The sequence below is a fragment of the Balaenoptera physalus genome, assembly GCF_965194825.1.
Source record: "Balaenoptera physalus genome assembly, chromosome: 13".
In the NCBI taxonomy this organism is placed as follows: domain Eukaryota; kingdom Metazoa; phylum Chordata; class Mammalia; order Artiodactyla; family Balaenopteridae; genus Balaenoptera; species Balaenoptera physalus.
In genome coordinates this window covers 34,983,622-35,005,555 of record NC_138892.1, presented here as the reverse complement: position 1 = coordinate 35,005,555, position 21,934 = coordinate 34,983,622, and the positions used below count along the sequence as shown (strand labels likewise).

Below are 21,934 nucleotides of genomic sequence, written 5' to 3'. Positions count from 1 at the left end.
TGGCAGTGGCGGGCTGCACAGGCTCCCGGGAGGGGTGGTGTGGAGAGTGACCTGTGCTCGCACACAGGCTTCTTGGTGGCGGCAGCAGCAGCCTTAGCGTCTCATGCCCGTCTCTGGGGTCCGTGCTGATAGCCGCGGCTCGCGCCCGTCTCTGGAGCTCGTTTAGGCGGCGCTCTGAATCCCCTCTCCTTGCGCACCGCGAAACAAAGAGGCAAGAAAAAGTCTCTTGCCTGTTTGGCAGCTCCATACCTTTTCCCGGACTCCCTCCCTGCCAGCTGTGGCGCACTAACCCCTTCAGTCTGTGTTCACACAGCCAACCCCAGTCCTCTCCCTGTGATCCAACCGAAGCCCGAGCTTAAGCTCCCAGCCCCGCCCGCCCCGGCGGGTGAGCAGACAAGCCTCTCGGGCTGGTGAGTGCTGGTCGCACCGATCCTCTGTGTGGGAATCTCTCCACTTTGCCCTCTGCACCCCTGTAGCTGCGCTCTCCTCCATGGCTCCGAAGCTTCCCCCCTCTGCCACCTGCAGTCTCCGCCCGTGAAGGGCCTTCCTAGTATGTGGAAACCTTTCCTCCTTCACAGCTCCCTCCCACTGGTGCAGGTCCCATCCCTGTTCTTCTGTCTCTGTTATTTATTTTTTCTTTTGCCCTACCCAAGTACGTGGGGATTTTCTTGCCTTTTGGGAGGTCTGACGTCTTCTGCCAACGTTCAGTGGGTGTTCTGTAGTAGCAGTTCCACGTGTAGATGTATTTCTAATGTATCTGTGGGAAGGAAGGTGATCTCCACATCTTACTCTTCCGCCATCTTGCCCAGACCCCTAGAAATATGTATTTTGACAGCAGAGTCTAGGTTCTTAATATGGTCTCCTTTTAAAAGCATATCATATTCTGCAAAATAAATATTTTTTGTTGCCTTTCTTTAATAGCTAACACATAAATAAAATGGTCATTGATTTATGATTATTTTTCTTTATCTGTGATAACTTTCATAATAATTTTTATTGTTTATTTTCTATAGATCTTAGAAGTGCCCTAAGGTGGTTTGCTGCATGCTTTTCTCTCCGTGAATTGTCTCTCACTGGAAACCCACTTCTTCAAGAAATAAACTGGAGGTAAAGAAACAATGTTGCACCCTATGTACATACTTTATTATAGTTGCAGAGAACACAGTTTGATGAAAATTGTTCTGTGTATACTAATTACTTGGGAAAAGTTAGTAAAACATAATCTAAAAGTTATTCAAAACAAAACAGTTTTGTAAAAATAGTTTAAAAAATATCTTCTACCTAAAATGATTTTTGTACATGTATGAACTAATGCAAATTTAAATGATAATTTTGACCGATACCATGGATTATGTGACACTTTTAGTATGATGTCAATTTAGGTTTTGTGTTTATAGAAAAGACATTTGGTGGGAATTACTTTTTGAGTCATCTAAATCCCATAGCTTGCTATTAAAAATTATTTCCTTTCTGCCAGTAATTTGATTTTGTTTTATTTTCTTAAAAGAGAAGGTTGGTGTCTGTTAATGTATGTATTATAAGTATATGTGAATTCGTGCCTCTATTTGGAATATTGCAGTACCTAGATGTAAATGAAAAAAAAATTGTGATTAATTTTTAAACTTTTTTTTTTTTTAATTTTAATTTTTATTTATTTATTTATTTATTTATTTATGGCTGTGTTGGGTCTTCATTTCTGTGCGAGGGCTTTCTCCAGTTGTGGCAAGCGGGGGCCACTCTTCATCGCGGTGCGCGGGCCTCTCACTATCGCGGCCTCTCTTGTTGCGGAGCACAGGCTCCAGGCGCGCAGGCTCAGTAGTTGTGGCTCACGGGCCCAGTTGCTTTGCGGCATGTGGGATCTTCCCAGACCAGGGCTCGAACCCGTGTCCCCTGCATTGGCAGGCAGATTCTCAACCACTGCGCCACCAGGGAAGCCCTAAACTTTTTTTTTAAAAGATTTAATTTTATTTATTTTTGGCTGCATTGGGTCTTCATTGCTGCATGTGGGCTTTCTCTAGTTGCGGCAAGCGGGGACTACTCTTTGTTGCAGTGTGCGGGCTTCTCCTTGCAGTGGCTTCTCTTGTTGCAGAGCACGGGCTCTATGTGCGCAGGATTCAGTAGTTATGGTACATGGGCTTAGTTGCTCCATGGCATGTGGGATCCTCCTGGACCAGGGGTTGAACCCATGTCCCTTGCTTGCATTGGCAGGTGGATTCTTATCCACTGAGCCACCAGGGAAGTCCCTTGATTGTTTTTTTTTTAATTTAATTTTATTTATTTTTTTCTACAGCAGGTTCTTATTAGTCATCAATTTTATACACATCAGTGTATACATGTCAATCCCAATCTCCCAATTCATCCCACCACCACCCCCGCCCCCCCACCACTTCCCCCTCCAGGTGTCCATACGTTTGTTCTCTGCATCTGTGTCTCCATTTCTGCCCTGCAAACCGGTTCATCTATACCATTTTTCTAGGTTCCACATACATGCGTTAATATACGATACTTGTTTTTCTCTTTTTGACTTACTTCACTCTGTATGACAGTCTTTAGATCCATCCACGTCTCTACAGATGACTCAATTTCATTCCTTTTTATAGCTGAGTAATACTCCATCGTATATATGTACCACATCTTCTTTATCCATTCATCTGTCGATGGGCATTTAGGTTGTTTCCATGTCCTGGCTATTGTAAATAGTGCTGCAATGAACATAGGGGTGCATGTGTCTTTTTAAATTACGGTTTTCTCTGGGTATACGCCCAGTAGTGGGATTGCTGGGTCATATGGTAATTCTATTTTAAGTTTTTTAAGGAACCTCCATACTGTTCTCCATAGTGGCTGTATCAATTTACATTCCCAACAACAGTGCAAGAGGGTTCCCTTTTCTCCACACCGTCTCCAGCATTTGTTGTTTGTAGATTTTCTGATGATCCCCATTCGAACTGGTGTGAGGTGATTCCTCATTGTAGTTTTGATTTGCATTTCTCTAATAATTAGTGCTGTTGAGCAGCTTTTCATGTGCTTCTTGGCCATCTGTATGTCTTCTTTGGAGAAATGTCTATCTAGGTCTTCTGCCCATTTTTGGATTGGGTTGTTTGTTTTTTTAATATCGAGCTGCATGAGCCATTTATATATTTTGGAGATTAATCCTTTGTCCGTTGATTCGTTTGCAAATATTTTCTCCCATTCTCAGGGTTGTCTTTTCGTCTTGTTTATGGTTTCCTTTGCTGTGCAAAAGCTTTTAAGTTTCATTAGGTCCCATTTGTTTATTTTTGTTTTTATTTCCATTAATCTAGGAGGGGGATCAAAAAAGATCTTGCTGTGATTTATGTCAAAGAGTGTTCTTCCGAAGATTTCCTCTAAGAATTTTATAGTGTCCGGACTTACATTTAGGTCTCTGATCCATTTTGAGTTTATTCTTGTGTATGGTGTTAGGGATTGTTCTAATTCCATTCTTTTCCATGTAGCTGTCCAGTTTTCCCAGCACCACGTATTGAAGAGACTGTCTTTTCTCCATTGTATATCCTTGCCTTCTTTGTCATAGATTAGTTGACCATAGGTGCGTGGGTTTATATCTGGGCTTTCTATGCTATTCCATTGATCTATATTTCTGTATTTGTGCTACTACCATATTGTCTTGATTACTGTAGCTTTGTAGTTTAGTCTGAAGTCAGGAAGTCTGATTCCTCCAGCTCCCTTTTTCTCCCTCAAGACTGCTTTGGCTATTCGGGGCCTTTTGTGTCTCCATACAAATTTTAAGATTTTTTTGTTCTAATTCTGTAAAAAATGCCATTGGTAATTTGGTAGGGATTGCATTGAATCTGTAGATTCCTTTGGGTAGTATAGTCATTTTCACAATATTGATTCTTCCAATCCAAGAACATGGTATATCTCTCCATCTGTTTGTATCATCTTTAATTTCATTCATCAGTGTCTTATAGTTTTCTGCATACAGGTCTTTTGTCTCGCTAGGTAGGTTTATTCCTAGGTATTTTATTCTTTTTGTTGCAATGGTAAATGGGAGTGTTTCCTTAATTTCTCTTTCAGATTTTTCATCATTAGTGTATAGGAATGCAAGAGATTTCTGTGCATTAATTTTGTATCCTGCTACCTTACCAAATTCATTGATTAGCTCTAGCAGTTTTCTGGTGGCATCTTTAGGATTCTCTATATATAGTATCATGTCATCTGCAAACAGTGACAGTTTTACTTCTTCTTTTCCAATTTGTATTCCTTTTATTTCTTTTTCTTCTTTGATTGCTGTGGCTAGGACTTCCAAACCTATGTTGAATAATAGTGGTGAGAATGGACATCCTTGTCTTGTTCCTGATCTTAGAGGAAATGGTTTCAGTTTTTCACCATTGAGAATGATGTTTGCTGTGGGTTTGTCGTATATGGCCTTTATTATGTTGAGGTAGGTTCCCTCTATGCCCACTTTCTGGAGAGTTTTTATCATAAATGGGTGTTGAATTTTGTCAAAAGCTTTTTCTGCATCTATTGAGATGATCATATGGTTTTTATTCTTCTATTTGTTAATATGGTGTATCACATTGATTGATTTGTGTATACTGAAGCATCCTTACATCCCTGAGATAAATCCCACTTGATCATGGTGTATGGTCCTTTTAATGTGTTGTTGGATTCTGGGTTTTTTTTTTCAGTTTTACATGTATATTCATCAGTGATATTGGTCTGTAATTTTCTTTTTTTGTAGTATCTTTGTCTGGTTTTGGTATCAGGGTGATGGTGGCCTCATAGAATGAGTTTGGGAGTGTTCCTTCCTCTGCAGTTATTTGGAAGAGTTTGAGAAGGATGGGTGTTAGCTCTTCTCTAAATGTTTGATGGAATTCACATGTGAAGCCATCTGGTCCTGGACTTTTGTTTGTTGGAAGATTTTTAATCACAGTTTCAATTTCATTACTTGTGATTGGTCTGTTCATATTTTCTATTTCTTCCTGCTTCAGTCTTGGAAGGTTATACCTTTCTAAGAATTTGTCCATTTCTTCCAGGTTTCCATTTTATTGGCATAGAGGAACTTGTAGTAGTCTCTTAGGATGCTTTGTATTTCTGTGGTGTCTGTTGTAACTTCTCCTTTTTCATTTCTAATTTTATTGATTTGAGTCCTCTCCCTCTTTTTCTTGATGAATCTGGCTAATGGTTTATCAATTTTGTTTATCTTCTCAAAGAACCAGCTTTTAGTTTTATTGATTTTTGCTATTGTCTTCTTTGTTTCTATTTCATTTATTTCTGCTCTGATCTTTATGATTTCTTTCCTTGTACTAACTTTGAGTTTTGTTTGTTCTTCTTTCTCTAGTTCCTTTAGGTGTACAGTTAGGTTGTTTATTTGAGATATTTGTTGTTTCTTGAGGTAGGATTGTATTGCCATAAACTTCCCTCTTAGAACTGCTTTTGCCTCTGCTTTTGCCTCATCCCATAGGTTTTGGATCATCGTGTTTTCATTGTAATTTGTCTCTAGGTATTTTTTAATTTCTGCTTTGATTTCTTCAGTGATCTCTTGGTTATTTAGTAACGTAATGTTTAGCCTCCATGTGTTTGTGTTTTTTACTTTTTTTTTCCCTGTAATTGATTTCTAATCTCATAGCGTTGTGGTCAGAAAAGATGCTTGATATGATTTCAGTTTTCTTAAATGTACTGAGGCTTGATTTGTGACCCAAGATGTGATCTATCCTGGAGAATGTTCTGTGCGCACCTGGGAAGAAAGTGTAATCTGCTGTTTTTGGATGGAATGTCCTATAAATATCAATTAAATCTATTTGGTGTATTGTATCATTTAAAGCTTGTGTTTCCTTATTAATTTTTTGTTTGGATGATATCCCCTTTGGTGTAAGTGAGGTGTTAAAGTCCCCCACTATTACTGTGTTAGTGTCAATTTCCTCTTTTATAGCTGTTAGCCATTGCCTTATGTATTGAGGTGCTCCTATGTTGGGTGCATATATATTTATAATTGTTATAGCTTCTTCTTGGATTGATCCCTTGATCATTATGTAGTGTCCTCCTTGTCTCTTGTAACATTCTTTATTTTAACATCTATTTTATCTGACATGCGTATTGCTACTCCAGCTTACTTTTGATTTCCATTTGCATGGAACATCTTTTTCCATCCCCTTACTTTCAGTCTGTATGTGTCCCTAGGTCTGAAGTGGGTCTCTTGTAGACAGCATATATATGTGTCTTGTTTTTTTGTATCCATTCAGCGAGCCTGTGTCTTTTAGTTGGAGCATTTAATCCTTTCATGTTTAAGGTAATTATCGAAATGTATGTTCCTATGACCATTATCTTAATTGTTTTGGGTTTGTTTTTGTAAGTCCTTTTCTTCGCTTGTGTTTCCCACTTAGAGGAGTTCCTTTAGCATTTGCTATAAAGCTGGTTTGTTGGTGGTGGATTCTCTTAGCTTTTGCTTGTCTGTAAACCTTTTGATTTCTCTGTCGTATCTGAATGAGATCCTTGCCGGGTAGAGTAATCTTGCTGGTAGGTTCTTCCCTTTCATTACTTTAGATATATCATGCCACTCCCTTCTGGCTTGTAGAGTTTCTGCTGAGAAATCAGCTGTTAACGTTATGGGAGTTCCCTTGTATGTTATTTGTCGTTTTTCCCTTGCTGCTTTCAATAATTTTTCTTTGTCTTTAGTTTTTACCAATTTGATTACTGTGTGTCTCGGAGTGTTTCTCCTTGGGTTTATCCTGTATGGGACTCGTTGCACTTCCTGGACTTGAGTGGCTATTTCCTTTCCCATGTTAGGGAAATTTTCGACTATAATCTCTTCTAATATTTTCTCAGGTCCTTTCTCTCTCTCTTCTCCCTATGGGACCCCTATAATGCGAATGTTGTTGTGTTTAATGTTGTCCCCGAAGTCTCTTAGGCTGTCTTCATTTCTTTTCATTCTTTTTTCTTTATTCTGTTCCGCAGCAGCGAATTCCATCATTCTGTCTTCCAGGTCACATATCCGTTCTTCTGCCTCAGTTATTCTGCTATTGATTTCTTCTAGTGTAGTTTTCATTTCAGTTATTGTATTGTTCATCTCTGTTTGTTTGTTCTTTAATTCTTCTAGTTCTTTGTTAAACATTTCTTGCATCTTCTCGATTTTTGCCTCCATTCTTTTTCTGAGGTCCTGGATCATCTTCACTCTCATTATTCTGAATTCTTTTTCTGGAAGGTTGCCTATCTTCACTTCATTTAGTTGTTTTTCTGGAGTTTTATCTTGTTCCTTCATCTGGTATGTAGCCCTCTGCCTTTTCATCTTGTCTGTCTTTCTGTGAATCTGGTTTTTGTTCCACAGGCTGCAGGATTGTAATTCTTGTTGCTTCTGCTCTGTGATTTTTTTTAAATGAATTTTCTTTTTAAAAAAATTCTTTAATCTGAAACTCTGAAATTATGCTAACACCATTTTCCCAAAGTTAAGCTTCATCTTTTTTTATAATCACATTTTTTGGAGTAATTTACCTATAATAAAATTTATCAATTTTGAGTATCAGTTTATGAGTATGAATATTGTGTAAAAACCACCACAATCAAGGTAGTGAACATTTTTATCACCTTGAAAAATCACCTTATGCCCCTGGGTGGTCAGTCCCCTCTTCCAATTGTTTAAAAATGTCTCTCCACTGTCTTATGGCTTTCACTGTTTCAGATGAGAAATCTGTGAACGTTCATGTCTTCATTCCTCTGTCTCTGAGTACTTTTAAGATTTTCCCTTCATCAGTGGTCTTCAGCAATTTGATTATAATGTGCTTTGGTTGCTTTTATATAGATTTACTCTGCTTAGGATTTTTTTGTTGTTTATTGGCTTAAGTTTTTTTAAATTAATGTATAGTTGATTTACCATGTTGTGTTAGTTGCTGGTGTACAGCAAAGTGATTCAGTTATGTGTGAGTGTGTGTATTCTTTTCAGATTTTTTTCTATTATGGGTTATTACAAGTTATTGAATATAGTTCCCTTTCTTATACAGTAAGTCCTTTATGCTGATCTACTTTATACATAGTAGTGTGTATCTATTAATTCCAAACTCCTAATTTATCCCTTCCCTCTGTCTTTCTTCTTTGGGAACCATAAGTTTGTCTTCTATGTCTGTGAGTCTATTTCTGTGTTGTAAATAAGTTCATTTGTATTTTTTTTTATTCCACATATAAGTGATATCATATGATATTTGTCTTTCTCTGTCTGACTTACTTCACTTAATATGATAATCTCTAGGCCCATCCATGTTTAGGATTTACTGAACCTCTCAGATACAGTGGATTTATAGTTTCCATAAAATTTTGAAAATTGTTGGCTAGTAATTTTCAAATATTTTGTTCTATCTTATCCTACTAGGACTCTAATTTCATCAGTATTAGACCACTTGATATATCCCAGATGTCGCTATTGCTCTGTTCTTATATTTATTATACTTTTTTTCTGCCTGTATTTCAGTCTTACTAGTTATTGCTATGTCTTCAAATTCTCTGATATTTTCTTCCTGTATAGCTACTCTGCTGTTAATCCCATCTAGACTGTTTTTCAGTTCAGATCAGATATTATGATTTTCATTTTGAGACGTTTCCTTTATTTTTTAACATTTACAATTTCTCTCCTAATCATGGTCATATTTTCCTAAATCAACTTGAACATGTGGATAATATTTATAATAGCTGTTTTAACATCCTTATCTGTTAATTTCATCATCTCTATCATTTTGAGGTCTATTTTTATTGATTTTTTTTATGATTCTGGGTCATATTTTCTTACTTCTTGCATGCCCAGTCAATTTTGGTTGTAGTCTGGACATTTAAAATTTTATACTTGTTGATTTCTTAATTTTGTTTTTTTTCCCTTTAAGTAACATACATTTTGCTTCTCACATGCAGCAGCTACATTACTTGGAATTAGTGAGATACCTTCAAAACTTCCTTTTAAGTTCTGTTAGGGAAGTCTCAAAGAAATCTTCAGACTAGTGCTAATTTAGCCCCACTACTATGGCACCAACTTTCTGAGTATTCTGCCCAATGTCTCTTACATGTATCCTTTCAACTTTGGCTGATGAGACTTATTCCCATCCTCATGTGAGTTCCTGTAATTTTTCTGCCTTTTGCTTCCCACTTGTTCTTTCCCTTGGCTCTAAGTGGTTTTTCTCTCACACATCCTCAGACTCATTTACCAGGTCTAGGTGAATTAAATCCCAGTATACTGAAAAACTTTGCATATATCCACTTTGGAATTTTCTAGTACTGGTGATGTTTATGGCCTGAACTCTTATCTCTTTTTATGTCCAGCAGCATGCATTTGTTAGATGGTTTAATATGATTTATTGTACATTTGACATTTGTATCATATCAGGTCATAGATACATCAAGGCAGAACAAGCCGAAATGGACAGAGCTTGTAGCCTAATTTAGCAAGGTGTGTTTGGCAACATGCTAAGTGTAGGGAAAGGCAACCATTTACTAAAATTCAGGTAGGAAAATCTATTTCAGGATCTTAAGTTTGGATCAAGTCAGCAAGTCTTATCAATTTGACCAGGTAGTAAAAATAATTTATGAATAAAATATAGACAGGGAGAAATGAATGACTGAAAAAAAGGTTGTTGTGACATCCAGTCCTAGGGCAGAAGCAGTTGACTCTTTGCCCTGATTTGGTTTCCCTGTGATGTGTGGCCATAGCCAGGAAGGTCCTTGTTTTTCTGAGTACTTCAGAGGAATATAAGATATCTTACAGAAGAACCAATGATCTGATTATGTTTAAAATTCCTTTACCTGACTTAATCCACCTGTAGAAAAAGATAAGAGAGTCTAGGGAGTAGTCGCTGTTCCCTCCCTTGTCTAAGGTCACTGCAAACCTGTGACATTCTCTTTCTAGATGTATTGGTTTCTTGAATTTGTTAATTGACGTTTAGTTAAGAAAACAGCAGCATTTTTACACCAAGTCAAACACCTGTGTGATTTGCTACTCATTGATAAGTTGAGTATCACAGAAGAGTTATTATCTTTTTGCCAGAAAATCTATTTTTCTTTCTTTTTTCTTTAAAGCTCAGTTTCCACATAAATTTCTAATGTTACAGTGTTTTTTAGGGAAACCTGGTATGTTTCCACATGTTTTAGAACAGAACCTGTCAACTTCTAGTTTAGAAACATCTGTTTCTAAGAGCAATTTAAGCTGTATAGCATGGAGGAAAGAGTATAACCCAGTGCAGTGGTTCTTAAAGGTGTATCCCCCAGACCAGCAGCTTCATCATCACTTGGAAGCCTGTTAGAAATGCAAAATCTTGGACACTGTCCAGATCCACTGAATCAGAAGCTAGCAGATGATTCCTAGTAATCTATGTTTTATCAAGCCCTTTGTGTGATTCAGTGTGCACTAAAGTTTGGAAATCATTGCGTTTTTAAATAAGGACATCTTCCTCCTGCCCCGTGTTTTGTGATCCTGGGCAAGTAACTTACCTTTTCTATGGCTCTGAATCTTCATTAGTAAAATGAGGATAAAAATGGTACCTATCTTATGGTATAGCCATTAGATTTGAATGGGATAATACACATATCTTGTTGATAACAATTCCTAGAACACGGTAAGCACACAAAAATCTATTATTTTCTATTACTAGGCCTACCAGTTCGTATTCAGTCACCAAGTATTTAGTGTATGCCTGCTATATGCAACCAGTGTCCTAACATGTTAGACATTATAAGGGAAATTCAGTGTAACCCATGATTTCAAGTCATTTTTATAATCTTGTTAGGGATAGAAAATGTATTCAAAAATGATAACCATGAAAACTAATGGTAACAAACACTGAAACAGCACTGACTTTGTGCCCAACACCGTTCTCATCGTTCCCATTTAATCCTCACAACATGCCTGATGAAATAGCAACCTAGTGTCCCCATTTTATACTTAAGAAAACTGAGTTCCCAAAAGGCTAAGTAGCCTGCCCAGTTTCACACAGCTAGCAAGTCAAAGACCCAGGATTCAAATCCATGCAATCTAGCTCCAGAATCTGTGCTCTTAACTCTTAGATTTTAGTACCTAATAAAATGTAAGTGTCAGATGATTATTGTAGGCAAGAGATATGCTTTAGAAATTTGGAAATATTATCTTAATTTAGTGTGACCAGGGAAAACTGCCTGCTCTGAAGAGGCAAACTTTGAGTTAAACCTCAAAAGTTTGGTAAGACTGAAAATCAGGGACTTCCCTGGTGGTCCAGTGGTTAAGACTCTGCTCTCTCAATGCAGGGGGCACGGGTTCAATCCCTTGTCAGGAAACTAAATCCCACATGCTGCACGATGTGGCCAAAAACTAAATAAATAAAATTAAATTAAAAAAAAAAAGGAAAACCAAATTTAAAGAAAAGAAAGCACTTCTGATGGAGGAAATATCCAAAAAAGGAGGGAATGTGAAAGGTGAAGTTAGGCTCTGTTAGAAGGCCAGTCTATTCAGGTAAAGTGGGTATAGTGGGAATACCATTGGAAAGAAGTAAGAAATCAAGTACTTATGCTTACAGTGTGTCAGAGAGTGGGCTAAGTACCTATATATATTCCTTCATTTCACAGCAGCTAAGTTAGGTTCTGTAATTATCATTCTCATTTTACAGAGTATTTACTGAAGCTTAGATACCCTGTGACTTACCCAGTTATGAAGTAAGTGTCAGGGGTGGAATTTGAGTTCTGAAGCCTAGAATTTAAACATTGTACTCTGCGGTTTTATGTGTTGTATTACTGCCAGATTGTAAAGGGTTTCATATGTGAGGATAAAATGTCTCCTTTATCCTGTGGTCATGGAAGGGGACTGTAGCATAGTGGATATATACATGGGCCTTGTGAGTAAACTGCTCAGGTGCATATCTAGTTCCACCACTTCCTGGTTGTTTGCCTTGCTCAAGTTACTTAATCTTGCTATGTCTCTTCCTTCATCTGTAAAATGGGTATAATAATAGTACCTATCTCATAGGATCTATTCATTAGGGTAGTATAGGTTATACCACACAACAACAAACTCAGAAATCTATGTGGTTTAATACATCAGGAGGTTTTTGTTTGTTTGTTTACATTATGTCTGATGTGAGTTTGGCCTGTCTAATCTAAGCAGACTCAGAAACTCAGGGTGCTTCCATTTTGTGACTCTGTGTCACATAACTTCAACATAACCTCACTTTTTTAGGTAGTAGATTGTGGTGGGGAAAATGACCACCAGGAAAACAACTGACATTTAACCACTCTGCCCTCAAAAGTGGCAGTGATCACTCCTCTCATACTGTATTAACTGTAACTAGTCATATGGCCAAACTAACTGCAAAAAAACCCTGGGAAAAATAGAGAAGAACACAAGTATCAGAGCATACCAACAGTCTCTATGAGGAATAAATATGTTACCACATGACAGCACTTTATAGTAGTGCCTGTCAGAAAGCATACTTGATAATGCTAGCCATTATTTTTAAGGAGCTATAGAGAAATTTTGAATAGTTGTATGAAAATGAAAATAGTATTTGGGGAAGCTTGTTTTTAGTAGAAAAGTGACAAGAGATTAGGGGAAAGTAGCCAAATTAAATGAAAATCCAAGCATTAAAAAATGGCTAAAATTAAGTAGTAGAAGTGACCCCAGATAATTGTACAGATCCTTATAGTTTAGAGTCCTTGTATGCCTTGTATTTAGTAGACACCCAAAATTATTTGTTGGAGGAATACATTACTGAATTTAATTACATTATAATGTGTAAAAGCTTGAAAAAATGCATGTTTCAGCCCCTCTAATTTTTCTACTGAATTTATTCAATTTTATTTTAGTGATTGAAAATGTTATTTTCTATAAATTGAAAATTTATATTATTGTTGATTTGCAGTAATTATCAATATCTGGAGTTCTAAAATTGGAGTCCTCAGACTCCTAGGGAACCATAGTATTTATCAGATTCTCCAAGTTTCCTGAGAAGCTGATCTTAGGACAAGTTATTATAGGAAATGTCAACTATTAGTTAATGTCAAATCATAAGGTGATCAGAAATTAAAACTATTTAAAGATTTTGTGTGCATATGTGAAAAGGCCACCTAGATATGTTTCTAGACCTCTTACCAGCTTGGTGAAGGACTCCCTTTTCTGGAATAGAAGCAGTCAAGGTCCCCATCCAGATGCACTAGCTCACATTCTAGGGCTGTGCTTCTCTTACATTGAGATTTAAAGCACTAATCCCCCAAGTTTTGGGTCCTCATTTCTAGGAACCAGATCTTAGAGTGAAATTTCCCATACAAAAAGAAGAGTGTAATCATGTCTGAAAGACTGCTTAGCAGGTGATATTATTTATAATGAAAATGTCTGATGGGTTGTTTCTAGAGAGATATTTTCCCAAGTAATTCTATAGAACAAGTTATATAGTTGGCATACAGTGACAAATAAAAATAGCAGCTGTGCCCATTATTCAGAGCAAGTTCTCTGGGGGGCAATGGTTTTTCTATTAGGTGTTGGGCAAATAGGACATGAATTCTCTTGCTGATCTGGTATCAGTTACCATCTGAACAGCTCCCATGTTGCAAGTTGCAACAACTAGAAACAAACCTATGTCCTGAGTAACCTTTTAATTTATTTATTTTTCATTATTTTGTTTGTAGAAAGCATAAGCACTATTTTATTGAATAAAATGTGCTTCTTGTAAAATCTATTGATATAACACTGTAATACGTATATAAAGATAAACATTCACATTTTATTATACTTACTAAGTATATATATTTTATAGTTTTAAAGAAAATATTTAATTAGAAATAATCAATATGGAAAGAGAATAGGTAGTATTTATATATACAATTATTTAGCTATTACAATTTCTATGTTTAAGTTAACTTTTATGGACTAGACTAATAGCAACTTGAAAATGTTACCTATCAAATTTCACTTAGATCAGTTGCTCTAATACAGCTTTCATAATTTTAAGAAGAAATTCATTTATCTAAAGAGGTTAAAATCTAGTAATCTATAAAATATGGATTTGTTAATGAAAGGATCAACTCAGACTTTAACCAGTATGTTCCAATGAACTTTACATAACCCCTTGATACCAACGAAGGGATTAGTTATAGATTTTCCCAATTGGCTTCTTACTTTCATGTCTAGCCAGTGATAACATGAACAAAACTGATGTACTAAAAGAAATCTCTTTTTAAAACTTAATCCACAGACTCAGTTTGGAATTTCCTTTGGGAATGCGTTTCATTCATTAATGATTAATAGAGCTTCTTAAGTGACAGAATATTCACCAGGAAGTTTTCACTAAATGAAATATTGATTCAGCCCTTGACTAGGAGGAGCCCAGCTGGAAAAACTAAGGCTGAGATCTCACAGTGTCCTTATACTTCATTTTGAACATGAATCAACTTGTTACAGCACTTTCTAATATATTTATCATAGACTCTTTATAAGGCTGCATTTGAATTTAAGGCCAATTCATGCACTACTAACGTATACAAATCTGACTATTGTTCCTTAAAAAAAAGATTTAAGAAAAAAATGTTTAAATAAAACACGAACTCCAATCTGAATATTTATTATGTGCTTCACAAATTTGAAGACACTGTCGTATTCTTGAAGATCCAAGCAAACTAAATTTTTACATCCAAAGAAGTTCAAAATATTGTGACTAAAATAAACTGGGAACTTTTAATGTAAAGGTGATGAGTGTAATATCAAAATATTCCAAATTTAAAAATTCAAGCACTGTTGACCCACATTCTCTAGAATTATTGTGTGTAGCTAAAATATTATACTTGATGATATCTATATCAATAACCATGTCCAAAATATAGCATTTGATGATAAAACTATCATTTTGCTGATCCGTGTCAATTAACATCTCAACAGCTTCCACATGATGCCAGTTGCAACACCTAGAAAGAACTCTAATGTCCTGTATTACCTTTGAAATTATTTTTCATTACTTTGGTTGTCTGGAGCATAAGCATTTTTTTATTAGGTAAAATGTTTGTGGTAAAATATTGATCTGTTCCTTAATCTGATAAAGCAAATTCTTATATTTTTGCCTCTTGGATTATATTAGATTATTTGGTTAAAATGGCTCTTTATTCCAACCATCAATTATTTCTGAGTAGAAAGCTGATTTCTTTATTTATTTGGTATGTACTCTCTAATTTTAGAGTTACAGGGATAGTTTTCTTTAAAAAGTTCACAGCATTTATATAAAACCAATGGCAATGTTAATCAGTGACATATCATTGGAATGTAACTGCCCAGGACCACAGTATCCCTTATTTTAGCAAATTCTTCTGATATCATTGATATATAGACTATAGTATAAGTTTCCATGCAAGCCTTTTTTTTAATTTAGGACAATTTGCAAATGATTTGAATTTCAGAGTTTCTTTAAGAGTTATTTTTGTTTCTTTTTTTTTTTTTTTACTTTAAACCCTATCATCTCTGATTTTAGCATAACGTGCTGAGGTCTATTTTCTTCCAAGTGTAGTAGTTTTACTTTTTAAGGTGCACAAGAAAGACTATGTTTTAAAAATACAGATTCCCCTGAACCTGCCAGTAGAGGTCTATGTGTAGCTGAAGACTCTGCATTTTAAAAAGCACCCCAAGTACCACTGATACAGTAGTTCAAGGACAGTCTTTTCAGAAACACTACCCTTCAGGGCTGGAGGCACACATAGGGATCTAGCTTGAATTCTCATCTCAATGAATTTCGAGAGTGACTAACTCAAAGGATAGATGTGTTGGACCCTGAGGTTCTTATGTTAGCAACATGAGCATTGCCTTCCTTTTGCTGACACCTCCTCATTTAGCCAAACTGAGACCTGAAAGATGACCACTCAAGAGTGTCTCATAGGTATTACTGCATCTGCAGTACCACTGTGGGTCCACCATCCTGGTAAAAAGTTTTGTACACACAAAAGCTTGCTGAAATGGTTATACACTAGAAGAAAAGAAAATCAGCATTACCTAACTGCTAAGAAATCACACTTATAATAAGGTAATATGCTTTATTAATTTTCCTTATAAGACATACCTTTTTCAAAGATTAGAGCCTGTCACTGGCACACGTCATTCCTTCTGCTAGTCAGGTCCACTCTGGAGACCAAGATACCAGGTAGAAATTCTCTTGGTACACAAAGAATTAGAACTGTTGGCTATTCTCAAGAACTATTTCCATCAAGTTATTAAAGTCTTTTATTTGATCTTCTATAATTTAGGAAATTTACTTTGAAGAAACAGGACCAGTAATAGAATTAGAGCATCTTTTTTAAGCTGGATGAACACCAATGCAGTCTTAACTTTCAATACCCTTTATTATCGCATCTCAAAAATCCTTATTTCATACCTGGCATTTTATAATTATAACTAAATAAGTTATTTTGACATTACTTTGACATTACAGTCATATCTTGAAGAAACCTTGACACTGGGTATTTTGATAAAGATTTAGAATACAGTGTAGCTTCCTTAGTACTGTAATAAATTATTTGGTAGGGTGGAATATTTCCTTGCTTTGATGAGAGCCTCAGTTAACGATTTCATGTTATATTTAATATTGTACCTCTGAGGTGAACACCTCTGATTACCTCATCACCTGTGATGAATAGATATTATCTTAATGTAACATCCTGCTTTCAAACCATATCTTAAAACGAATCTAAGCAGAAACACAATATATGCCATTTATTTAACGCTTTGTGGTAAACATGGTAGGTAGTTTTTGATTTGGCAAGCATTTCTAGCTTCAAACCTCCTACAAAGTTCAAAATATGTGGGCTCAAATTTTCTTAATAGCGTTAACTCTTTATTAGCAAACCATTAAGCTTTTGTCTGCTTCTTAACATTGTAAAACATCTGATAATTACCCTGAAGAACCGAATCTAATCCTTTCTTTCTTTCCTTATTAAATATCTGTAAGAAAAAAAAAAGCATCATTTCTGGAGTGGTGGAAGGGTGTAGAGAGCTAGTCAACTGTGTCCTCAGTAAATGAAAAACTGTGGTATTCCTCTATTTTGTTTCATCGAAAGAGATGTATTTGTACCTCTCTGATGATTATTTTATTTAATACCAAGGCTACCAAGATCATAACTCTACACAGGGATGCATTATGATCTTGGTTGGCCCTGTGCATTTTTGCCTTAATGGACCACTTCCTCCATTAAAAAATAATTAAAATTATATTTTACAACTGTGTTTGCATAAATAGATATACCAATCCTGACTTTACAGTCTAGGTAAAAGGAATAACTGTTGTTAGGGCTTTGCCTTCTTAACTCTTAGTATTTTAGTAGTCCTACCCTCCCATCCTTCATTTAGTGTTTAGGAACTGCTTGTTTTTTAATTAATGAATTCTGTTTTTTAGAGCAATTTTAGGTTAACAGCAAAATTGGGCAGAAAGTACAGAGAATTCCCACATACCCCCGGTCCCCACACATGTACAGCCCCCCTCACTGTAAATACCCACACCAAAGCAGTACACTTTTAACAATCAGTGGACCTACATTGACACATCAGTATCACCCAAATTCCATAGTTTTATATAGGAGTTCACTCTTGGTGTTCTACATTCTATGGGTTTTGAAAAATGTGCAATGACATGCATCCACCGTGTGGTATTATATGGAATCGTTTTACTGCCCTAAAAATCCTCTGTGCTTTTCCTTTTTATCCCTCCCTCTACTTTAACCTCTAGCAACCATTAATCTTTTTGTCTCCATAGTTTTGCTTTTTTTCCAGAATGTAACACAGTTGGAATCATACAACATACAGCCTTTTCAGATTGGCTTTTTCCAATTAGTAATATGCATTTAAGTTTCCTCTATGTTTGTTCATGTCTGGATAGCTAATTTCTTTTTAATGCTAAATAATATTGCATTGTATGGATGTATCACAGTTTATTTATCAATTACCTACTGAAGGACATCTTGGTTGCTTTCAAGTTCTGGCTGATACAACTAAAACGGCTATAAATATGTGTGGGTAGGTTTTTGTGTGGACATACATTTTCAGTTCATTTGGGTAAATACCAAGGAACCTGATTGCTAGATCAAATGATAAAAATATGTTTAGTTTTGTAAGAAACCACCAAACTATCTTCCACAGTGTCTCTACCATTTTTCATTACCACCAACACTTAATGAGTATTCCTATTTCTCCACATAGTTATCAGTGTTTTGGATTGTGGACATTTTAATAGGTATGTAGTAGTATCTCATTGTTGTTATAATTTGCAATTCATTAATTAATGCTTATTTGTCATATTTATATCTCTTTTGGTGAGATGTCTTTTAAGGAGTTTGGCTCATTTTTTAACCAAGACATTCATTTTCTTATCATTGAGTTTTAAGCGTTCTTTGCATATTTTGGATAACAGTCATTTATCAGATATGTCTTTTGCAAACACTTTCTCCCAGTGTATGACTTATCATCTCATTTACTTGACAATGTCCCTAGGAGCAGGAATTTTTAATTTTAATGAACTTCAACTCATTAATAATTTAGATGTGTATTTTGTATTGTATATAAAAAGTCATCACCATACCCAAGGTCATCTAGATTTTCTTCTATTTTTTCTTCTAGGAGTTTTGGGGTTTCGCATTTTGCTTTTAGATCTGTGATCCTTTTTGAGATAATTTTTGTGAAAGATGAGAGGTCTGTGTCTGTATGTCTAGATTCCTTTTTTTTTTTTTTACATGGCGATGTTCAGTTGTTCTAGCACCAGTAGTTGAAAAGACTTATTTTTTCCATTGTATTACTTTTGCTCATTTGTCAAAGATCAGTTTACTGTATTATGTGGGTCTATTTCTGGGTTCTCTCTTCTGTTCCATTGATCTATTTGGCTATTCTTTTGCCATTACCACATTATTCTGATTACTGTAGCTTCATAGATAATCTTGAAGTCAACTAGTGTCAGTCTTCCAACTTTTTTCTTCTCTTTCAAAATTAAGTTGGCTATATGCTTGTTTTGCCTCTTCATATAAACTTTAGAATCAATTCTTGATATCCACAAAATATCTTGCTGGTATTTTAGTTGGAATTGTGTTATATCTATAGATCAATTAGGGGAAAACGGGCTTCTTGACAGTATTGAATCTTCTTATCCACAAAGATTTTTTTCATGTGACATCTTTCCATTTATTTAGTCTTTGGTATCTTTTGTCACTGATTTGTAGTTTTCCTCATAGGAATTGTTAGTTTTTTAGTAAGAAGTTTTACTCATTCAAGTTTATTTTGCCCCTGTGATCATCAATAGCCTTGTGAAAAGAAGCCCACACACTCTTCTTGTGAAAGGCTTGGGAAGTACTTTGAGGTGGCTGGGCTTGGTGGACCGCTCTTGCTTTCTGATCTGGTTTTTCATATCATTGGCCTTTTAAATTGATAAAGACTTTTGCTCATATCTGGGAGATTCTTATTATAATCCTTACTACGATTCAAGGAGAAATATCATAAATTTAGATATTCCAGATCATGTAATATGGGGTAATCACCACACCTTTTGTTTTGGTTTAACCCTCGGGTCACTGTATTTCACTGAGAAACAATCAGAATTCACACTTTTTCTGAAATAAACAGCAACTTTCGATTGAATTATTTTAATTATCTTATTTTTAAAAGAGTGTGTCTGGGCTTCCCTAGTGGCGCAATGGTTAAGAATCTGCCTGTCAATGCAGGGGACACAGCTTCAAGCCCTGGTCAAGGAAGATCCCACATGCTGTGGAGCAACTAAGCCCATGAGCCACAACTATTGAGTCTGTGCTCTAGAGCCCATGAGCCACAACTACTGAAGCCCACACACCTAGACCCTGTGCTTCACAATAAGAGAAGCCACCACAATGAGAAGCCCACACACCACAATAAAGAGTAACCACTGCTCACCACAACTAGAGAAAGCCCGTGTGCAGCAGAAAAGACCCAACTCAGTTAAAAATTTAAAAAAAGTAAAATAAAAGAGTGTGTCTGATACTATTCTTCTCATAATGCAGTCTTTTATCTATTCCCAGCCCAAGTTTCCAACTGCTTGAATTTACCATTTGTGTTTTACAAGAAAATGGTTAGAAAAAAACCACATTCACAGAAAGATAGACAAGATGAAAAGGCAGAGGGCTATGTACCAGATGAAGGCACAAGATAAAACCCCAGAAAAACAACTAAATGAAGTGGAGATAGGCAACCTTCCAGAAAAAGAATTCAGAATAATGATAGTGAAGATGATCCAGGACCTCGGAAAAAGAATGGAGGCAAAGATCGAGAAGATGCAAGAAATGTTTAACAAAGACCTAGAAGAATTAAAGAACAAACAAACAGAGAAGAACAATACACTAACTGAAATGAAAACTACACTAGAAGGAATCAATAGCACAATAACAGAGGGAAGAGAACGGATAAGTGACCTGGAAGACAGAATGGTGGAATTCACGGCTGCGGAACAGAATAAAGAAAAAAGAATGAAAAGAAATGAAGACAGCCTAAGAGACCTCTGGGACAACATTAAACGCAACAACATTCGCATTATAGGGGTCCCAGAAGGAAAAGAGAGAGAGAAAGCACCAGAGAAAATATTTGAAGAGATTATAGTCGAAAACTTCCCTAACATGGGAAAGGAAATAGCCACCCAAGTCCGGGAAGCGCAGCGAGTCCCATACAGGATAAACCCAAGGAGAAACACGCCAAGACACACAGTAATCAAATTGGTAAAAATTAAAGACAAAGAAAAATTATTGAAAGCAGCACGGGAAAAATGACAAATAACATACAAGGGAACTCCCATAAGGTTAACAGCAGATTTCTCAGCAGAAACTCTACAAGCCAGAAGTGAGTGGCATGATATATTTAAAGTGGTGACAGGGAAGAACCTACAACCAATATAACTCTACCCGGCAAGGATCTCATTCAGATTCAATGGAGAAATCAAAAGCTTTACAGACAAGCAAAAGCTAAGAGAATTCAGTGCCACCAAACCTGGTCTACAACAAATGCTAAAGGAAATCCTCTAAGTGGGAAACACAAGAGAAGAAAAGGACCTACAAAAACAAACCCAAAAAAATTAAGAAAATGGTCATAGGAACATACATATCAATCATTACCTTAAATGTGAATGGATTAAATGCTCCAACCAAAAGATACAGGCTCACTGAATGAATACAAAAACAAGACCCATATATGTGCTGTCTACAAGAGACCACATCAGACCTAGGGACACATACAGACTGAAAGTGAGGGGATGGAAAAAGATATTCCATGCAAATGGAAATCAAAAGAAAGCTGGAGTAGCAATACTCATATCAGATAAAATAGGTGTTAAAATAAAGAATGTTACAAGAGACAAGGAAGGACACTACATAATGATCAAAGGATCAATCCAAGAAGAAGCTATAACAATTATAAATATATATACGCCCAACATAGGAGCACCTCAATACATAAGGCAACAGCTAGCAGCTATAAAAGAGGAAATCGACAGTAACACAATAACAGTGGGGGACTTTAACACCTCACACCAATGGGCAGATCATCCAAGCAGAAAATTAATAAGGAAACACAAGCTTTAAATGACACAATAGACCAGATAGATTTAATTGATATTTATAGGGCATTCCATCCAAAACCAGCAAATTACACTTTCCTCTCAAGTGTGCATGGAACATTCTCCAGAATTGATCACATCTTGGGTCACAAATCCAGCCTTAGTAAATTTAAGAAAATCGAAATCATAACAAGCATCTTTTTTGATGACAATGCAATGAGATTAGAAATCAATTACAGGGGAAAAAACGTAAAAAACACAAACACATGGAGGCTAAACAATACATTACTAAATAACCAAGAGATCACTGAAGAAATCAAAGTGGAAAACAAAAAATACCTAGAAAAAATGACAATGAAAATATGACGATCCAAAACCAATGGGATGCAGCAAAAGCAGTTCTAAGAGGAAAGTTTATAGCAATACAATCCTACCTC

At 36.0% G+C, this 21,934-nt stretch overlaps 1 protein-coding gene across 1 annotated transcript in view; it reads left to right on the top strand.

Moving 5' to 3' along the window:
* LRRIQ1 (leucine rich repeats and IQ motif containing 1) overlaps positions 1 to 21,934 on the top strand; it is a 207,712-nt gene that overhangs the window by 64,887 nt on the left and 120,891 nt on the right. Inside the window, exon 14 of the mRNA XM_082418862.1 lies at positions 1,014 to 1,107. Coding sequence (XP_082274988.1) covers positions 1,014 to 1,107 — 94 coding nt within the window. The remainder of the gene's footprint in view (positions 1 to 1,013; positions 1,108 to 21,934) is intronic.